We start from the raw sequence: 15,881 nt of genomic DNA, 5'->3' as shown, positions 1-15,881 counted from the left end.
GTAAGCTTTTCATTTAAACGCATTTTAAGTGTTGTGGTTTAAGACTCATTCAGGGACTGAGTTCAGGGACATTAAGCAGCGGGGCAGAATTCATTTTGGCAGATGCACATGTTAAGACGGTTTCACTTGCTCGTACAGCGCCTGACTAAACTAAGAGATATTTTTAAAGCCTTGTTTAAACGTTCGAATACACATAGTTATGTGTCGAAATGCCTGTCTCCTCATCAACACAGTCATTTGTTTCTTAAATGAACGTTAATAGTTAAAGTCAGATAAAGCATGTGCACTAGTTGGCTATTATGAGATCCTGGCATTATAGGATGAGATTTTAAAGGGATATAGTTCACCCAAAAATGAAAATACTGTCATCATTTACTCAGGTTCAAGTTGTTCTGAACCTGTATGAATTTCTGTTCTCCCCAAAATAAAAGAAGATATTTTGAAGAATATTCATAACCACCAGAATGTTTCTGGTCCCTGTTGACTCTAATACTTACTTATTTATTAATGAATTTATTTTTCATGCTATGGAAGTAATGGGGGCACAGAAACGGTTTGGTTACCAGTATAGTTCCACATATACACGCTTGGAACAGCAGAAGGAAACTCATACAGGTTTAGAACAACAACATAACTTTCATTTTTGGGTGAATTATTCCTCCAAAGCAGCCTAATATATCTGCTGTTGCCATCTGTGTCAATAATGTAAAATAAACATTAGAAAGAAAATCATTCTATGTTTTTTGTTGAATTTTTTTTGTAAAATAAAGTATACTTAATTTATACAGTGAAGACTATTCAGTCTATTTGTAGTCTATTTGTTTTATACAATATAATATTTATTATTCAGTGTTTTTAGGTCAATTTCTTTGTTCTATTGTAATTCACGACTGTTTACTTGTCTTCAGCAAGTTTGTTTTTATGTAGGCTAGTATTTTTTTTAGTTTTTTTTTTAGATTTTTAAATTGGTAACAAGAACTATGAAATTGCAATGCATCAGAAACTTTGATTGGATAAAAATCCTATTTTAAGCTTCATATATCATTATTGTGATGGGGGCCCTGCAGTAAGTCATAGCTTAATGCGGCCCTATGTATGTATATATATCTGTGTGTGTGTGTGTCTGCTGCTGTTGTGTGGTGTGTGTTTGTACGATGGCACATTGTTTCAGAGGGAAAACTTTATAGAGACAGTATTTCTTTTCTGACATCTGTGTGTGTGTGTGTGTGTGTGTGTGTGTCAGTTCTGCTGGCGGAGCCTGTGGAGAAGGACAGCATCGAGGGTAAAACCCTGAAGATCACAGATTTTGGTCTGGCGCGCGAGTGGCACAAGACGACTAAGATGAGCACCGCGGGAACCTACGCCTGGATGGCGCCGGAGGTCATCAAATCATCCACCTTCTCCAAGGGCAGCGACGTCTGGAGGTGAGATCAGGCTTCATTAACAGAAGCTATAGCCAAAATCACTCGTTGATGACTTTTCTCCATGATGAAGACGAGATGACACTGACATCATGAAACATGAACTGTGACGATATCAACAGGCAATGCCATTAATGAAGAAAAGATGAGACTAAAATGTTTTAGTTTTAAAATTCACTCTACATCCCCCCCAAAAATTCTATATTTTCTTCAACAAAAAAAGGAGGAAAAAATACAGACCTTCATGAGGTTGCCAGATTTCAAGAGTTTAAATCCCCCAGTCAGAGCTTTTCTCTTAAAAGGACCCCATGTTTAATTTTTCTTCTGAACCTGGCAACCATTAACACGCTCTCTCTTACACTTTGGACAAAGTGCTGATGATCTTATCATTTTCAGCTCTGCGTTTAATTTTTATCCCATCCTGGCAACCATTTGCACACACTTTCTCTTACACAGCCAGCAGAAATACACAGAAAGTGCTGAATGCTTCTGAGGTTGAAAGTGCTCCGTGACAAACTGTACATGCTGTCACTGAGGCTTTATTCTAGATGTTGATAAGTTTAGTACTAGATGACGTTCATCTGCTCTTCAGGAATTACCGGTTAACCCACTACTAGAGATCATATGATTAACTCACTGCTGCTGTTACATAATTACCTAATAATTGATGAAATCAGGAGCTAAACATGAAGCTCTGATGAAAAGGGAAATTCAGTCCTAGTGTGTCAAGCTGCATGAAAGAGCCTGAACAAATCATATCAACACTGATGGTCATAATGTGTTCTCATTTTATCCCATACTTCAACATGACTTTAGGAAGCCGTTAGCTGAAACTAAAAATAAAAACCATTTAGTTTAGGCTGAATTTATATCAGGGTACAATCTGATGATGCAAAATGTCTGTAAGTTTCTTAGACTGAGTCTTAGACTTCATGATCTGTTTAGTAATATAATCTACTGAGGGCAGCTCAAAATTAGAGAAAGTACTTGCAGACCAACAAATATGGTTATGTCAGTTTTCATAATCACTAAATACACTGTATGAACTTTTATAGCGGTTATAATTAATCAGACATGAGAAGTTGAAAGCTTTTAAATGCTGTAATATTCACATCAAAGCCTATTGTAAATATAAATTTAACACCACTTAATTAAAAAAATGTTATATCAATGAGATAATAAAACGATGGGAAGAAATCACACACATTGAACATCATCAGCTTTTAAATACTGTAACACATTTGTAATATTCTGTAATCATGCGTTATAATTTTGAGCTTTTGTGAGCTGCTTTAAACATTACAGTATTTAATGAGCTGATGTGGATTGCTTTCTCGGGTTTGATGTTCAGATGAACTCACTCTGTGTCAGTGCTGCAAACAGGGCTTCAAAACATCTTATAATATCTGAATATTACTTAAACAGTAGTTTGACCCACCGTTGGTTAGAATAGGGCTGAAGTTACAGGTGCTTTACTCGAGGCGCTCTGAAGCAGCTCATTGCCTCGGACACGGCGTTCGTTAGTGCAGTGCTCAGATTAACGACTTTCTGCTGATCAGCACAGACAGCTTCAGCTTCAGCGCTGGCTCTCCTCTGCAGGAACATCAGGTGCTGTCAGATTCAGAGATCCTCCTGAAGGTGTGTGTGTGTGTGTGTGTGACGGATCGCTCTCTCTCTGTCTGTAGTTATGGGGTGTTATTGTGGGAGCTGCTGACCGGAGAGGTTCCCTACAGAGGGATCGATGGTCTGGCCGTGGCTTACGGAGTCGCTGTGAACAAACTGACCCTTCCGATCCCCTCCACCTGCCCCGAGCCCTTCACCCAGCTCATGTCCGGTGGGTCCATTCATTCACTCTACATTTTCTCTGATAGCCAAAGGAAAACACAAAAAACAGAATAATAATAAATAATTCATTTTTCAAAGCATGAGCCTTTTAGGTGCAAAAATTTCTAAATGTTTAACTAAATTAAAACAGAAAATATGAAAGTGAAAACCATAAGACGATTCTGTTACTTGAAATAAAATCAATTTTAACTTGAAATGAAATATATATTTAATAAAATAAAATATTAAAAAATCCTCAAACTTTTTTTTATTCCAGCTAATTCAGTAGTCAACACGTCTCATTTTCATTAAGTTTAACATTTTTGTTCAGTTAAACATTAATAATATATATATATATATAATTTTTAAAACAAAACAAAAACCAATAATAATTACACAAAATTAAATTATTAAAATTAAAACTTAAAAAAAAAAAAAAAAAAAAATATATATATATATATATATATATGCAAATATAACCCACACACACACAAAATAAAAAAAAATACTACTTGGAGTAAAATCCACTAGAGATATATATATATATAATTTTATTTCAGCTAGATGCCAAGGCAACATTTTCATCCAGTTTAACTTGATATGCTAAAATAACTAAATCTAAAACTGACGTTAGAATTAATAAAATCTATATAGACATATTTCAAATAAAAAATGTCAAAAGTCAGAACTAAAAAAACACAACAAAGTTACTAAAACTTCAAATTAAAAAAATATATGTAATTTTGTAGTTTGAGTTTAGATTTTATTGTCATTGTGAGACGATGGAATGCAGTTGGCATCCAATCAGAAGTGCAAATAGCAATATTTTAATAAATGTGTTTCTGTAGAAGAGTGCAAGGTTTTGTGCAGAGAATGAGCTGAATATGTGCGGTGAGCGATGCAGGATGATGATAATGTTTCTGTAGAAGAGTGCAAGGTTTTGTACAGAGAATGAGCTGTGTGTTTTGTGTCTGTTTGTCTGTGTGTGTGTGTGTGTGTGTGTGTGGTGTGTGTGTGTGTGTGTGTGTGTGTGTGTGTGTGTGTGTGTGTGTGTGTGTGTGTGTGTGTGTGTGTGTGTGTGTCTGTGTGTGTGTGTGTGTGTGTCTGTGTGTGTGTGTGTGTGTGTGTGTGTGTGTGTCTGTGTCTGTGTGTGTGTCCTGTGTGTGTGTGTGTGTGTGTTTGTGTGTGTCTGTGTGTGTGTCTGTGTTTGTGTGTGTGTGTGTGTGAGTGTGTGTGTTGTGTGTGTGTGTGCGTGTGTGTGTGTCTGTGTGTGTCTGTGTGTCTGTGTGTTCTGTGTGTGTCTGTGTGTGTCTGGTCTGTGTCGGTGTGTGTGTGTGTGTGTGTGTGTGTGTGTGTGTGTGCGTGTGTGTGTGTGTGTGTGTGCTGTGTGTGTGTGTGGTTGTGTGTGTGTGTGGTGTGTGTGTGTTTGTGTCTGTGTGTGTGTGTGTCTGTGTGTGTCTGTGTGTGTGTGTGTGTGTGTGTGTGTGTGTGTGTGTGTGTGTGTGTGTGTGTGTGTGTGTGTGTCAGAGTGCTGGGATCAGGATCCGCACCGGAGGCCCAGCTTCTCCTCCATCCTGCAGCAGCTGATGGCTCTGGAGGAGCAGGTGATGCACGAGATGCCGCAGGACTCCTTCCATTCGCTCCAGGAGGACTGGAAACTCGAGATCCAGGACATGTTTGACGAGCTGCGGGCCAAAGAGAAGGTATGATCCTCTTCATTATATATACTTAATAAATATACACAGCCCAAAAACATATATTATGTAACAAAAACTTTTATTTTGGATGTGATTAATCGTTTGACAGCACTAATATATATATATTATTATTATTATTTTTTTTTTTGTACAATGATTTTTTTTTTTGTTTTTTTTTTTTTTTATTTTTTGAGATTATTTTAGGTTTATTTATAGTTTGGTTGTGGTATTGCGTGTCTGTGTGTGTGTGCAGGAGCTGCGGTGTCGCGAGGAGGAGCTGAAGCGCGCGGCGCTGGAGCAGAAGTCTCACGAGGAGTTCCTGCGTCAGCGCGAGCAGCAGTTAGCGCAGTGGGAGCAGGACGTGTTCGAGCGCGAGCTATCGCTGCTCATCCTGCACCTCAACCAGAACCAGAAACCCAACGTCAAGAAGAGGAAGGGAACCTTCAAGAAACACAAGCTGAAGGTGAAGAACGGAGAGAAGATCAGCATGCCGCAGGGTGAGGAGGCTTCACGTCACACACAGACGCTTTCTAGATAAGAGGGTTCTGCTAGCTTTTAGTGCGTTGCCATGTGGCTGCTAAAAGTTTCTGCCATGCAGTTACTAGGGTGCTCTGTGTGATATTCTGATCTGTAGATATGGTTTGGGACGCTCTTTCAGTAATAACCAAATAATCTGTTACGATCAGTGTGTTTGAGGTCGTTATATAAAGCTGATGAGCCACAGTGCTCTCTAATTATTACATGCACTTTATTAAAGAGGTTAATGAGCTGCAGTCGTTCAGTGATGAGCTGTTAGAATGTCAAAATAACAGCGTTCCTTTGGAATTCTTCAGCTTTTAAGAACTGCCGGGTTTTCTGGTAGTGGGCGGAGCTAATGCGCAAACGGCAGTCTCATTGGCTGGCGCTCACCTATTATCGTCCATGTTTTGATTTCAGCAAATCAGTTCTAGCAAACGCACAAAACTCGATTAATATTCATGAAGTATCCTTAGTAATCCTTAGTGTGTTTTATATTGTTCTTATTAGTATAATTCGTATCATTATTATCCTATCAGTATTTTTGTTAGTTTTTTTCCCCCAATTGTTTTTTTTTTTTTTTTAACAGAAACACTGAATGAATAAAAAAGCACCATCACCAGTTCAGTTAAAATGAGTAATATGCATTCAAACATGGTTATCAAGGTTATTTCTAATTACTAATGTTCTACTATTAAATAATACTTGATTATTATAATGCTTGACTGACTGATGTTAATAGTGTACTTTCATATATTATAAAAACTGTTGAATTTTATACTTGGGATATTAATATAATCAGAATGCCTGTACATGGACAGACTCTGGTTTTCTGTTTCCCCCAACATTCATTTGTATATGTGTGCGTAGAGGATTGTGTAATAGAACATAGAAAGCACACACATTTCTTCACATCGTTAGTAATAATGAACCACATTGTACTCAACTGGTTTCACTGTTAAAGCGAGACACTAAAGGTGAATGGGTTCAAATTTACTAAGAGATATCAACATAATTAAACTGATGTTGTTAATCACTGTGCAATAAGTCAGTTGTTTTATATTTCTGAAAGGTTGTTTAAATTTGATGCATTATATCATTAAATATGCACTAATTTGCAGAAACATCCAGAACATAAATCTAAAGCCAGGCTCATCATTTTTGTTTGATTCTGTTGTCATATTAGAGTTAGAGGTTTTTATAGAGGGGTTTTTGGAACAAAATGTTATAAAAACTTGTGTGAATGATATATTAACAAACCCCTCAGTGAAACCAGGTGGGTGAAATATGAGAATACAAGTTTGGTTTATGGTGTGTGTAAGTGCTGCTGAAGTGGAGAAACAAACTCATTTTGAGAAAAAATGCTTTTAAATATATGTATTGTAATTATAATCTATAGATGCAAATAAAGTGTAAAAATAAAACCAGACAAAAGACATATGAACAAACCCCTCAGTAAAACACTACAGAATAGAGAGAGGAATAAAACTCTAAGTTCTGGTGTGTGTAAGTGCTGCTGAAGAGGAGATAAAACTTTTAAAGATATGTACTGGAACTGAAATCTACAGACGCATGTGGATGAAGTGCCATAAAATGAACAATTAAAACTGCATCCACCAGTCTGAAAGAAGACATTTTATGGAAGCACAATCTCTGTGGTTTTGTCTGTAGTGTGTTGAAGATGTTTTCTTTTCTAGTGTTGAATGCACGTGTTTGTCTTGATTTGATTGTACATATTGTTATTTTTTTTGCCCTACAGATTTTATCCATATGATCACGGTCCAGGCTTCTCCGTGTTTGGAGAAGAGGCGTAATTCTCCGGATCTGGGCTCGCCGTCCATCGGTCCGCGCTTCCGAGCGATACAGCGTGAGTCTGTCCAGAGATCTCCTTTCTTCACTTGTTCTTCCATATATGCATTACAAAACACAAACTCAACTTAATACAACTGAAACACGGTAAACAGATACAAAATTAAGAAGAAGATATAAAAGAACAAAGAAAAATAAAATGCATAGAAGTGACATTAATAAATTGTATAGTGTGACAGTGTTATCAACTGGAATTATGAAATACAAAAATTAGTATTAGTATTAGTATTTCAGGGTTTATAATGGTATATAAGGGAATGCAATGAAGAATCAGGTCTCTGTGTATATTAGGAATGGAGACCAGACCTGGTGGAAAGTTTTAGTGTTGTAAGTTTTCCTTCACTGATTCTGCTGTTTCTTCTACACGTAAATAAGCTAGTACCACAAAACTAATATATATATATTTATATATAAAAAAAAAAAAACATACTCCCAACATTTCCCATTTTCGTTTAGTTTATCTTAAAGTACAACTAAATAACCTAAAAAAAATAAATTAAAATGAATAAAATCTATATATAAAAAAATCGAATTCTCAACTAATTAAATTGAATAAATGATCTTTTGGGCATAATTTCTCGGCCAAAATAGATGTGCAGTTAATTAGATTGATTACTGACACTTCATATAATTAATTAGATTAAAAATGTTACAATTTTGAACTTTTGTTGAACTTTCCCAAACCTTATCATTACTTTTAAAAAGTTATTGTAAGCTATATATGAACCTATATAAAATCAAAGTTTTATTCTAACTGGAGTAATATTATGTTATTCTCCTGTTGTTGAGAGTTTATTTATTATTATACTATATAATCCTATAGTAGTTTAGTTTTTAAAAGTGTCTGGATCAGAGAACGTCTTGAGTTCTGAACCCTTCACAGAATCTGCAGTGAAAGCACAAACTCAGTTCCTCCAATAATAATCAATGAAGCTGCGCTGATTAAGATGAGTTGATCACAATGATCTAGTTTAGTCTCTCCTTCAGTTTAGACTGGTGTAGATTAGAGACGAGTGAAGGTGTGTTTGTCAGCACATGGTGGCGCTGCTGTGTCTCAGATGTTGGTTGTCTGTGCTGTGTCTCAGTGGGTCCCAGCGAGAGTAAGTGGAGCTCTGTTTGGCCGCTGGAGTCTCTTCCTCTCAAACAGACCAACGGCGAGAGGAGACTCACTTCTCATCTGAGCCCCAAAAGCCCCAAAAGTCCAAAGATCCTCCGTCTGAGTGCGCAGGAGAACAGGTACGGGTGTACGGCAGCGTGTTTGTGTGTGAAACCACTGAATCTGAAGTTTGTGTTTGTGTTTGTGTGTGTGTGTGTATGAGAGAGTATGTCGTTGAGGTGGACAGTAACGAGAGCGCGGGTTCGAAAGCTGATTTTGAGGAGTATAGACCCATCACACCAGAATCCAGCCACAATGGTAACACACACTCTCTCAAACACACACACACACGCACATACATGCACACTCATTCACACGTGTGTGTGTGTGTGTGTGTGTGTATATATGTATGTATATATATAACATTTATGCATTCAGCAGATGCTTTCATGTTCTTAAATCTGACACATATAACAAATATCAGTGTCAGGCTTATTTTAGAATCTGTATCATATCATATCTATATATTGCATTTATAGAGGGCTCAGAGAGTGAGGAAGGCGGCTTGTCCCCGTGCAGTTCTCCCAGACCGGATCAGTCCGGGCCGCTCTGTCTGGGAAAGAGCACACACCGCGCTCTGCTCGGCAGCGCTGCCCTGCTGGCGTCCGTGGCTCTGGGGCGCTGTCTGGAGCCGCAGCACCCGCCCACACCGCCGCCGCGGGCCTCGTCACGGACACACCTGCCCACACTGGAGCCGGAGCCGGAGCCGGAGCCAGACCGCTCCCCGGGGCCTGAGGTGGTGGGAGATCTGATCACGTTCAGCACGGACTCACTGCCGCGAGGCTTTCTGGACTCGCTGAAGCAGCCCGAGATCATGCCGCTCACGCCGCCGCCGCCTAACCCACGGGACAGAGAGCGGCCGGGGCGCAGGACTGCCAGGGACTGGATCACACATGCCAACGGAGACGCCGAGGTGCCGCAGCAGAGCGGAGAGCGCAGGAGGAGGTCCAGCTCTGGACTGAACTCATCACAGCTCCGTAAGACTGCTTTTGGTTTAATTATTTTGCACTTTATACAACAGAAACTGCTCCACAGCAGATTTACAAAAATATATATCGGCCAGTATTTGGCATTTTTTTTATTATCGGCACTGGCCAGTTTGTTTCTGTTTGGCTGGTATTTCGGAAGCAGGACTTTTATTTTGACAGTGCTGATAACACCAGCGCCTGAGTGCACAGGCCTTCTCCATCTTCATTTCTTTACTTTACTGTCTCTGTTTAACAGTTCTGACTAACTATTACACAGAACTTTTAAACAAGTTAGTAAACAGTATGTGAATGTTATATATAAACAGTATATTATTATTAGATGTTATTAGAAGTTTTCATCATAATTTCTCCTCTTTGTGCACTAGACACTTTTCACACACACTGCTTTGTGAACATAATCCCACAAAAGACTCAGTAATATGTGTTTACATGCTCGTGCACTACAAATCATCCTGCACTGTTCCCCAGCCAGCTGCTGGACTTATGATGTTTCTCTTTGCACATGTACAGTATTTGCATTGCACAACATCAGAAAGATCAGGCCCTTTCTAACAGAGCATGCTGCATGACTTCTTGTCCAGGCCCTTGTCATTTCTAGGCTGGACTACTGCAATGCTCTTCTGGCTGGACTTCCATCAAGCTCAATCAAACCTCTACAAATGATTCAGAATACAGCGGCTCGACTGGTCTTTAACGAGCCCATGTTACACCTCTCTTTATCTCCTTGCACTGGCTACCGGTTGTGGCTCGCATCTAGTTTAAGACATTGATGCTTGCAAATAGAACAGCCACAGGCTCAACACCTCCTACTTCCACTCACTATTACGAGTCTACATCCCCTCCAGAAGTCTGAGATCTGCTAGTGAGCGACGCCTCGTGATACCATCACAGAAGAGGCTCAAAAACTGATTACCTCTTTAGGAAGAATTGCTTTATGTGTCCCCCAATTGTAAGTCGCTTTGGATAAAAGCTTCTGCAAAATGACTAAATGTAAATATAGTATTTATAGTCAGAATCTGTCAGTAGGTTAGTTGTATATAGGTTTATACTGTTTTACTTCATTGTTGTATGTCTGTATTTACGTAGTCCTGTGAGGCACAACATTTCGTTCCACTGTATGTCCACACATGTAGCAGAATCACAATAAAGCTCAACTTGAACTTGCTGCTCACATTCGATGGTGTCTGGCACTTTGAAGAGGTGTTCTCTTCACACCATCGAATGTGAGCATTTGCCCACTCAAGTCAGTTACGACGATGAACTGCAGTCAGGTTGAGACTCCGATGAGGACGACGAGCAGCAGATGAGCTTCTCTGATACAGTTTCTGACAGTTTGAGCAGAAATTCTTTGGTTATGCAAACCGATTGTTCCAGGAGCTGTCCAGGTGTCTGGTCTCAGACGATCTTGGAGGTGAAGATGCTGGATGTGGAGGTCCAGGGCTGGTGTTGGATGTACTGCTAAATTCTCTGAAACGCCTTTGGAGACGGCTTATGGTAGAGAAATGAACATTCAATTCAAGGGCAACAGCTCTGGAGGACATTCCTGCAGTCAGCATGACAATTGCACGCTCCCTCAAAACTTGTGACATCTGTGGCATCGTGCTGTGTGATAAAACTGCACATTTAGGAGTGGTCTTTTATTGTGGCCAGCCTAAGGCACACCTGTGCAATAATCATGCTGTCTAATCAGCATCTTGATATGCCACACCTGTGAGGTGGATGGATTATCTCAGCTCACTAACACAGATTTAGACAGATTTGTGAACAATATTTGAGAGAAATTAGGCCTTTTGTGTACATAGAAAAAGTCTTAGATCTTTGAGTTCAGCTCATGAAAGATGGGGACAAAAACAAAAGTGTTGCGTTTTGTTCAGTGTGTGTATGTGTGTGTGTGTGTATATATATATAAACCCGTCAGAGGAACTGCTGTCTGGAGCAAACAGAAAGTAGATCAAAAATGTTTATTGCAAATATTAAATTACAGTTAAAATCTCAGTTTTCCATTTGCATTTACTGTTTTAGCTTGCAATGACAAGGTCAAAATATAAACCTTGGCTTTGGATAAAACCATCTGCCAAATGCATAAATGTAAATTAAAAAATACAAATGCATGCACCAATACCACAGTATATTAATAAACACTGATAGTAGAACATTGAACCATTTAAAATAATTAGTTTGTGTTGATTTAGCTACGATGTGTGCATCAATAATTTGATAGTTTGGGTCAGTTCATTTAAAATAATTAGTTTGTGTTGATTTAGCTACGATGTGTGCATCAATAATTTGATTTGTTTTATAATTTTAGTGTGTTATTGTGTTTTGTCATTTTTATCCGTTTTTTTTTTTTATAATATATTTTTTTTAATTTCTGTTTCAGTTGTGCTCATTTTAGTTCAAGTACAGTTTTTTAATTTTATTTCAGTGACATTCATTTCAACTAACAAAAATGTTTATTTCTTTTAGTTAACTTTAATAACTCCCTTTTTTATGCAGCACTGTATAATACAGATTGTCAAAGCAGCTTTACAGCGTTAAAGAGGAAAATAATGTTTCAATCATGCAGACAAAATTCAATTCTGCTGTAGAGCAGCTCTAAAAAGAAGACAGTAGTAAAGTCATTTTCTCAGTTAAGTCAGATCATCGTTGATTGAGTTCAGTTTAACAACTATGTAAAGTCATCAATTATGGAATGAGTTCAGTTAATCTATGAGCTATTCAGAGCCATTAATTAAGCATTGAACTCGACTAACCATAACTAATTCTGTTCTCTGTCTTCTCTGCTAGTGTTGGATCTTCCGCTGTGTCAGGACACGTTTGAGGCCGAGGACAAGTCTCTGCTGCCGTTCGCCCTGTATCCAGACCCCCGATTGTGGAGCCCTAAAACACGGCGTCTGGAGGTCAACATCGTCCCTCGGCCACGTCCGTCCCCTAACCGACCCCGCATCGACCCGTGGAGCTTCGTATCGGCCGGAGTGACGGACAGACCGGGCGCCAAGAAAGCCGTCAGCAGTCCCACGAGCCCTCGACTGGGGTACCAGCCCTCGCCCACAAACCCCTTCACAAACTGTGACCCCTTCCCTTCCCCGGACTGCGATCCCTTTAATCTGAAGGTCGACCCTTCTATGAACTCGGACCACTCCTCGACCTTTGACCCCTTCTCGGCCCCCTTCCCCACCTCGCGCTCGGCGCCCTGCTCCACCAACGGCAGTCCCAATCTGTCCCTGAGGGTGGCGCCGCTGAACCCGGCCGACTCTCCGCTCATAGACCTGAGTTGGATGGGCATCAGCCGGCCGCTCGACGGCACCAAAGAGAGGGTCCATCCTCACCGGAGCCTCGGCCTCAGTCCGTTCAGATCGCCGGCGCCGCTCAGAGACGACCGCTTCTGAACACTGTCCCATAAACGAGGGTCCATGCCAATTCTGGGAAAGAAACCAAGGAGATTTCCATTTGACCCAGTACTGCTGATGATCTAAATGCTCATTCAGTGAAACCTCAGTGTCTTCCTCTCTTGACTGGTTGGTCTTCCTGTCTTCCGGCACTGTCTCAGGGTCCTCATGGCCTCTAGTTGCGCTTAAGTAGATCCGCACACGTTGCATCGCTTTATTTGGTCTCAAAAGTGATGCAGTCATTGTCGAATGATTTCAGATTGATTCTATGTTTCAGCCCACATTCGTCTCTGTATCAAGTTCTTGTGCGTTCCATAATTCACGTCACGCATTCCTGAATGAGTCGAGAAGCGTTCTGCTGACCTCTCTGGTGGTGTTTGGGCAGGAGAAGTGGGCGGTTTTCTTAAATTAAAGGTGTTGAGTCAGAGATTATGGGGATGTATCAGCAGATATACAGATTATGAAATCATGTTTTAGATGCCCTCGTGTTGGCTCGCCAGATGTAGGACTGAAGAGCGTCAGGTAGTGTTTTAGTCAAAAGCAATACGGAAACCTCAAATCACTTTCATCATCAGTAGATTTGTCTGGTTTTTCAGTAATATTTAAATAGTCTTGAATCTAGGTTGGGTTTCCAGTACATAATATCTAAATATTCAAAAATCTAAACACATTTACTGGAGATGCAAACTGAAAAGTCTTGTTTTCCGATGAAAATGATCAAAATGAAGTGAGTTTATACTAGAGATCTGTTCATGGGGCAAGAAAACTGAACTCAGTTCAAAGGGAAAACAAGTTTATATTTCTTACTCCAGATTTCTTTCTTGTTTTAAGCAGAAAATTAAATTCATATTGATCGTTTTTAAAGGCAAACAAGACTTAATATCTTCAAGTCTTTTTGCTTCTCGAATAAATGTGTCTTTAAGACTGGTTAGATGTTTGCACTGGAAAACAAGACAGATAAAGCGAGTAAGAGCAGTGTTTAACTGATAATAAGCGCCTGAGGAACACTATAGTGATGAGAGGATGTTCCTCTAAGTGTTCATTGGTTTCTCCTGCTGTTCTTTGACTGTAGATCCGATCCAGATCTGATGACTCTGGTCTGCTCTAGCTCCCCCTGCTGGTCGCTCTCCTCTCTGATGTTCTTCCTAACACTGAGAGTCCTCCGGGAGGCCATGCAGTGGGGCGGGAGACGCTGAGCTGAACCGTGGCCTCCTCTGGTGCTCCATCACCGTACGCTTGTAGAGCAGAGCATATTTACAAATGTCAGATCATTCTAAGTGACTCGTTTTTAGATATTTTGTGTATTATTTCAGATTTTAGATGCAGTAATAACTACATAAAGCAGTGCAGCATAAAATACTGATCAGTCTGTGAATGTCATAGAGTGAATTTGGTGTATTTAACACCGCAAACCATCAGCTATCAGCACCGTAACCTCAGCTAGAATAGTGTGAATATGTGTTCACCTGATTCTCGTTCGGCCTGCACAGACGCTGCTGAGCATCTGTCATTCTCCTCCGTTCGCATCGGATCGCCTGCGGTTTCCTCTCTGTTTCTCATCAGAGCGAGCAGAAGTCATTGCAGCCCTTCGGTCAGACATCAGTCCACCGCTGAGAGTGCTTTATTACCTGAACTCGTCCTCCTGAACAACCCCACATCCAGCGCTGAGAGTGTGTATTAGTCGTGTTTTAGGTCTTTGTGTGTCGCCGCAGGTTCATGTTCACACGAGATCGAGGGCTTGACGGTGAAAATCTTTCTGCGTATGGAAGCTCATTTCCGCCACGGAATAAAAAAAGTCATTGTCACAGTCTTACAATTAATGTCTCGCAGATCTGAGTTCATGTCTGAGTTAAAAGGGAGAGTTCACCCAAAAATGAAAATTGCCCCATTATTTACTGACCCTCAAGCCATTCTATCTGTGTATGACTTTCTTCTTTCAGACAAATCCAATCAGAGTTATATTAAAAAATATCCTAGCTTTATAATGGCACTGAATGGGTGTTTCTGTTCAACAGTCCAAAAGAAGTCCAATAAAGTGCATCTATCATCATAAAAAGTATCCTTTGCTACATTCTTCATCATCTGCCGGAATGAACGCGTGTATGACAGTCAGCGCAAGCTAGAAATTATGGTTTATAAAGTTTTAAATATGGATATGTTTCTTACACAAATGCATTGATTCGCTACAGGAGGCCTTTATTCACCCCCCGAGCCGCGTGAGACACTTTTTATGATGATGGATGCGCTTTATTGGACTTCTTTTGGACTGTTTTTCTTAAACAAATGTTTTGTTTCATTATAAAGCTAGGATATTTTTTAATATAACTCTGAATGGACTCGTATGAAAGAAGAAAGTCATACACAGATAGGATGGCTTGAGGGAGAGTAAATCATGGGGTCATTTTCATTTTGGGGTGAACTAATCCTTTAAGTCTCAACGGAGAGATATAAACATAGAATTGTCAGAAAAAAAAATTGCAGGATAAAGTGTTGCAATAACTTTTTAAATGTTTTTTTTTTATTCTGTGGCGCAAGCAAGCTTTCAAAAATTGTTTTCATCACAGAAAAAAAAATATTATGTTTCTTTAGTGAGATAATAATAATTGTTTTCATGAATTTTTATATTATAAAAGTAATTTTTTTCTTTTATTTTTGAATATTGAATTTAAAAAAATATTTTTATAATATACATATATTTAATTCAGAATTGTGACATAAAAACTTGCAATTGCTTTTTTATTCTGTAGCGGAAACAAGCTTCCATAGAATGGTGAGATTTAAACTCAGGATTCAGAGAAAGAAGAAAACACCATTAAAGTTGCTCGATTTTAATAACACAGTATTCCAAGATAAAAAGGTCCAGAATTGGGAGATACTGAATTGGGAAAAAAAGTCAGAATTGCGAGATGTAAACGTGAGAATTCCCAGATATGAATTCAGAATTGTGAGATAAAAAGTTGCAATTAGCTTTTGTTATGTATTTATTTATTTATTATAACTAACGTAGCGGAAAATAGTTT

The 15,881-nt window shown here is 39.3% G+C and overlaps 1 protein-coding gene across 1 annotated transcript in view; it reads left to right on the top strand.

Annotated features, from left to right (window-relative positions):
- LOC109061637 (mitogen-activated protein kinase kinase kinase 11-like) overlaps positions 1-15,111 on the top strand; it is a 32,581-nt gene extending 17,470 nt beyond the window's left edge. The window contains 9 exon segments of the mRNA XM_042759341.1: positions 1,244-1,424; positions 3,107-3,255; positions 4,773-4,948; positions 5,196-5,439; positions 7,218-7,325; positions 8,413-8,643; positions 8,646-8,741; positions 8,963-9,460; positions 12,260-15,111. Coding sequence (XP_042615275.1) covers positions 1,244-1,424; positions 3,107-3,255; positions 4,773-4,948; positions 5,196-5,439; positions 7,218-7,325; positions 8,413-8,643; positions 8,646-8,741; positions 8,963-9,460; positions 12,260-12,861 — 2,285 coding nt within the window. The 3' untranslated portion in view covers positions 12,862-15,111.
- Positions 15,112-15,881: the final 770 nt, after the last annotated feature.

This window comes from Cyprinus carpio, chromosome A7 (genome assembly GCF_018340385.1).
Source record: "Cyprinus carpio isolate SPL01 chromosome A7, ASM1834038v1, whole genome shotgun sequence".
Lineage (NCBI taxonomy): Eukaryota > Metazoa > Chordata > Actinopteri > Cypriniformes > Cyprinidae > Cyprinus > Cyprinus carpio.
This window is presented reverse-complemented; position numbering and strand designations above follow the sequence as displayed.